Raw genomic sequence first — 6,203 nt, 5'->3', positions numbered from 1 at the left:
TAGGGAAAGCAAGCAACCATGGCCTGTGTCAGAAACAACATGTATGGTGAAGGCAATGTGGGCACATGATAAAATACCTCAACCTCGCCTCTATTACAGACAGTTACTTCCAATATTTCTTGGAGCTGATTAATTGTATTTAGATCTCCAAATACAATCTGCAGGTCTTCCTGGGGCTGAGCCAAAGTGTTAGTAAGAGCTGCTGCAGACATAGCCAGAGAATGGCTTTCTTGACTAAAATAGAAAAGACCAGACTAATTAATTGACTAGTAAGCTTCTGATTCCTTTTGCTTCCAAACACAAATCTGGAAACTTTCCTCTTTCTGAAGTGATGCATTTAAATGTATATAAGGTACACCCTAAGTATGTAAGACTACATACTTCTGAAAACAAAGTTAAGCCCAAGTAGAAGTTGTTTCTAATCTTGCCTATAAGTGTGTTCCTTTAAAATTTTATTGCGGCATTTACAAACATACGGAGTTTGTAACTCTAATTAGAATTCTTGTTCATTCATAAGTTGAATGCTTTTTTTGGAGAACCTGTGAAAGCTGTATGTTAATATAGCGGGAAACGACTGGGTTTTTTAGAAATAAAAAGATGTAGAGGTCTTCAAAAAATATCTTTCCCAGTTTCTGTTTCAAAGGTCAGGGTCTTAGGAAGAAGTCATTCTCTGAAAGACGTGGTGCTGTTATTTCCAGGCATAATAGACCAGCTAAATAAGAGAACCTTGACTGCATCTTAGGCGTGACAGTAGTTGGTTATGAATTGATTTCTTCAGAAGCATGACTGATCAATTGAAGGGATCTTTTCCACGCACTCTGCTGAATACAGCCTTTTGCTTGCTGTCGCACATGGCCAATCTTAGCTCCTTAACATTCCTCCTTCATGCCCCCAACCCTGTTTTCCCACTGCTGTTTTCAGCTGTATGCTTTCACTGATAAACCTCATCTCAGGGAAAAGTGACGCTCAAGACTTTCAAGCACCTCAATAAATTATTTAAAGCAATATCTACCCAGTTGTTTTATTCTTAGGAAAATGAAGCACCCAAGATTGCAACTAAGAATCTCCACAATCGTCTCATTTTGAAGGCTTTTTTCTTCATAATGGTACCCAACATGAGTTACGTATTTAAAGGAAAAATTCGAAGCTTTCAAAGGTGAACAGAGCACATCAGGATATTACAATTCTGTAAGCAATGCAAGACAGATTTGCAAAGAAAATATAAGATCAGCCTTCATTTCAAAAGCTGTATTTGAAATGTAGCTCTTTTACAGATTCAGCTGCAAAAGAACGTCCCATACTTCCTAAAAATTGGCATCTGGGGAAAAAATTAATGAGATTGTGTTTATCAAATCCAATTTATCTGAGCCATGTTCAAGTACATTGCTTTTCAGATAAGGCAGTTGTCAATGCAGAAGTTTGCCACGAACTGTAGATTTCTCATTGACTTCATTAGAACAAGTACACTAGAAATTGAGTGTTTTACATTTGAATAAACCCATTTCTAAAGCAAATCATGACATCTGAGAACTTCAACATCTTAAATCATCAGAGTAAAACTTGACAGACAAGGCTGCAATCTAAGAAACATTAAAGCTGGGATTTTCAAAAGGCTACTAGTGATTTTAGACTCACATTCATATAGTTTTGCAGAGCTAAGTTTTGTGTACTCCTCCTCCTCTCTCCAAGCCCCATCCCCTAAAAAAAACTAAGTTCTTACTAAAAGCAATTGCAGCCACTTCATCCTCAATAACCTGATGCTGTGCTAAACCCATGCAGGGCACAGCATCATTCAACCTACACTGGTCAAAATCTTCCCTGGCAACAAAATGGAAAAAGGCCTCCAGATGTTTCACGGGCAACACTGAAATCAAATCTGCACCTGATTACCCTGAAACTTGGCAGCAATGTCTTCTACAGTCCAGTGAAGGTGCATAAGCTACAGGATTAATGGGGCAGTACAAAGGGAAAAATGAGACAACTTTCCTCCATGATAAAAACATTTGGAACCATTCCTAGAACAGATCACTGCAGTAGAAGCAGCAATATGCACAAGAGGCATTCCCAATCTAGATACTTCTGGTTTTACATATGCTAGACACATGCCAAGAAAATCAATGCTTAGCTTATCAGTTCCACCCTTTCCAAACCAAAATTTAAATATCAGAAAGACAAAGACTAGTGAAACCCAAAAACTAGTATCAACAGTGTGCTCACATCATTTTTGATTCTTACGGTTAAACATAACTTACTAACAGCATCACCCACACCGTGTCACATCAACACAGCTTCCTTACCTTGCACAAGCCAAGGCAACTAGGGCAGCAGCAGCATTTTCTTTTTGCTTATATGGAATCTGTTGGCCTGAAGCAGAAGTGTCTTCCAGCCAGGAGCACAGCAAAGACTCTATCCCATTAAGACAGTCAGCTGGTTCCTTAGTCAAACTCAAAGGCTGGCAGTCTCGAAGGCAATTCAACAGCACCTCAGCAGTTATGTTACAGAGAGAAGGGTCTGTTCTACTTTGCGACTGAATGAGGGGAAAGACCAACAGAAGCCCCATCCGTGAAGTAAACGGCGCCTGTTCAGGCTGCTGTAACAAGCCTTGACGCTTGAGCAAGGCCAGAGCTTCTTCATCCCCTGAGCTCTCCCGGTCGTGCTGCTCTTCCAAGGCGAGCTGGCGCTGGGCATTCCAGAGTCCACGCAGGGCGTTCAGGCGGTATTCCAGCAGCCGAGCATAAGCATTGCTCTGGTTTCCACACACCGACCGCAAGCGCTCAGCCAGCTCCGTCGGGTTCTTGGTCTCAAATGTTAGTATCTGAAAGGAGGGGAAAAGTTGGTATTTATACAGGTTTTAATTTTCATAATGGGAAAGAAAGAAGTAACATATGGGTGTAGTATGATTCCTAGACGAGCTCTCCTCTACATCAGATTGTGGGATATTTTGTTTTACATTTCTGGGCATGAATAGAGTTAAATCAGAGGCCAAAGAGCATGCGAGTGGTATGGAGACTGCTACTGCTGAGTCAGCGCTGCCACTGAAGCCTGGACTTGGAAGGTGCTGACACAGATTTGCAAATTGTGATGCTAAACCAACAGTAATCTAGATTGTAAAGAAAAATACAGACAAAATAGTAACTTTGAAAATAAAGACTTGCCTCCCCAAAGCTTTTTTTTAAACCAAGAACTTCAAAAGAACTAAGAGGTGGAAAGTCCCAGGGGCCCTTCTACAGAAACTAACAGGTCAAGAATATTCTGCAGTAAGAACGTAGATATTCTAGTTGGAGAGCTTTTCAAACACCAACCAGTTCTCTAAGATGAACTAAGACTTTTGTTATATCGTCTCCCTACCCTGGGTTTTTTTCCCTCCTCAATTTTATCATATCACACTTGGTTCTTAAAATACTTCCAGCTGCTGCCATACTTTACAAACCTAAAAGCCTCATCATCATCACTTCAGACAGAAGAAAGAGGCCTTTTTGGCACTTCCAAGTAAAATTGGAGACAAAGCTGGAACAACAGAAAAACGAGTAAACCATGATGGAATGAAACATTTATGGGTTAGTAGCCAGCCCGGTACTTGAAAGACCTGCCTATTTTAAGTAATTTACAGGCAATTTTTCTCCCTACAGCATCGAACAAAGGTAAAGATCAGCAAAGTCACTTAAACGATTGCAAATTCAAGGAAAGCAACGAGCCAAACATTTTCCAGTACTTTGGATCAAGTGTCCAAAGGGCTTCTGCCTGCACATGCCTCATCTCATCTCATCCACCCCCAAACACACTTTCTTTGTCCCATTTTCACACTGTAAAGCTGTCCCTTTCCTGAGCTCCATTACAAAAGAAAAGAAAAAAGGGAAGGGGAATGTGAAAGATTAAGAGGTGTGGTGGGAAATTTCATAGAGGGTTGTTTGGTTTTGGGTTTTTCTTTTCATTGTAGGCAACAGTCACACAGAATATGAAATAGATGTTTATGTCTAATTGTAGAATTTTGAACAGCTTGATAAAATGCTTCAGGCCAAATCACATCTGCCACTTCTACAAACACCCTTCCTGAAGTCAGTGAAACAGCTTTTCAGTAGAACACTTACCATTAAAGTCATGAAAAGTTCACTTTAGAGTAATTCACATAATAATTACAGTTGAATAGATGTTAGCATTGAGCTTCTTAAAACTAATGAACCTCTTTTAATTAATTTCTTCAGAGAGATTAAGAATATTAATCCCTAAACCACATATTATACATTTAAAATAACTACCTCATGTTAATTTGAGTGTTTTGTTGTCTCAGAAGTAAGTTTAATTGTTTCCTGTTGTAGATGCAATCACTTTCTAAACCAGTTTGCTTTTGACCTCCTTCAACTAAGCTAAATACATGTTGGATCCGCAGCTAAGTGATAACAGCTGCAGAAACGGAGGAAAAAGAGGATTTATGTCCTCATCTTGATAGTTAAATGCAGAAGAAAACAGATCTATGGTCAGACACCACCAAAGACAAGTTGTGCTATGCTTAGTTGGCTTTCCCTTTTAGACTATACTTCATGGCAGAGGGAGCTACTCATCTTCTCCCATTCCCATGAATGCAGTAGAACCCTGCAATCCACACCAGATAATATACCAAGAAGTTGCACCCACCTGAATTATAAGCACACCACTATATTAATTCACAAGCTTTGTACAACCTCATGTGGACTTTGAAACAAATCTGTACCCAGTATGTAGTAACATGCAGACAGTTTGAATATTCAAATACATGAGTTTTGCGTTACTTCAGCCCAATTGCAAATGCAACCAAAGACCAAGTTGCAGCTGCAACTGACAAATGTTTTTTTCAGTTTCCTTCAAGCTACCAATGTTCTGTTTGGTGGGTTCTCACCAACAAAACTGTAACCAAATCGTTAGTGTCAAACGTTTGCAGATATGCTGATGAAAAGCCTTTTCCTGCAGAAGTTTTATTTTCTCACTGAGCTCACAGTTTATAACTTGCTTTATAAGCATAGTATGGTCTGTCTGGAACTGTTAAGAGTGTTGGTGCTTTGGTCTTTCATAAAGGAAATATGCACTAATTTAACAAATTATGAAGTATATTAGATCCAACAGATTTAGAAGACAGTTCCACAATGGGACTTAGATATTTGAAAATAAAGCCATTTACACCATCTAGCTTTCATACACAGCTTATGGAACCAGTGAAAAACAACCATTCAATGTCGTCTGAAGGTCTAAGTAGGCATTTGCACTTCCAAATAATAACAGAATATTAGAAGAATAGTGTAAGTTCATCTTCTATAAGGGAATCTTCACAAAATTTTGTTAAAGTCTGCTTTCCTCAAAAGACATTTTACTACCTAGAGGTATGTACACAGAGCTACCTCCAAATAGGAGCTTTAAGACCAAAATTTCACAGCGACTGGCTGTGACAAACAACCTGGGAGCTTTCAGGGTTCAGACACGCTCCCAAGATCTTGCTGCATGCCAGAGGACCATCCTGGTTCTCACTGGTTGGCAAAATACCCCCTTCCTAACCCAGTGCTAAGGACAGAGCTTCACTTGGATCGTGCTATAGATCTAGCTTCCCTTTGGAGAGCCTAAAGACTTCACAAAGGAGTCCCAGCCCTTGCCAAGGTTTTCTCAGCACACTGACTACACATTTCTTGTATCTTCAGGCAAAGCTTATTATCTTGAAGCCATCTGAAGTCAAAGCAAGGTAAAACATAACGCAAGAAGGAAAAACACCAACACACCACATTTATTCATAAATTGTGGAATAGACAACACAACTACCAGTGTTTCTAAAAGACAGGGTGAAGAAAGGAAATAGAAGATCTATGCTAAAGCAACATGTGCAAAGATTGAATCAGAAAGGGTTTCCCCATCCTTTACCCAGCTGATTCACCCAGCTCTCCCCTGCTCAGAGGCTGTCATCCTGAGCACCTTTTGCCCAAGGCTGCAACCACTAAAGAGGGTTTCTTGAGGCTATCTAAGCAGGAGCATTCTGCCAAATTTCCCTTTTTAAATCCCCCAGCAAAATTTAATCATCCTTCCCCCCCCCCCCCCCCCAACCCCCCTCCCCCCCCCCCCCGAATTAGTTTATTCTCCTGCCATCCAGATCTGACCATTCTCTTTGTTAAAATAAGCATGAACTCATGTCCCTGCTACTCAAGCTCTCCTCTCCATTACTGCATTGAACAACTATTGCTCATTCA

At 40.1% G+C, this 6,203-nt stretch overlaps 1 protein-coding gene across 1 annotated transcript in view; it reads right to left on the bottom strand.

Moving 5' to 3' along the window:
• Positions 1 to 2,560, bottom strand: part of HECTD4 (HECT domain containing E3 ubiquitin protein ligase 4) — a 59,113-nt gene extending 56,553 nt beyond the window's left edge. Inside the window, 1 exon segment of the mRNA XM_010018542.1 lies at positions 2,298 to 2,560. Coding sequence (XP_010016844.1) covers positions 2,298 to 2,560 — 263 coding nt within the window.
• Positions 2,561 to 6,203: the final 3,643 nt, after the last annotated feature.

This window comes from Nestor notabilis, unplaced genomic scaffold (assembly GCF_000696875.1).
Source record: "Nestor notabilis isolate BGI_N333 unplaced genomic scaffold, ASM69687v1 scaffold6447, whole genome shotgun sequence".
NCBI classification, from domain to species: Eukaryota; Metazoa; Chordata; class Aves; order Psittaciformes; family Psittacidae; genus Nestor; species Nestor notabilis.
The sequence above is the reverse complement of the archived record's forward strand: the minus strand, read 5'-3'. Positions and strand labels throughout refer to the sequence as shown.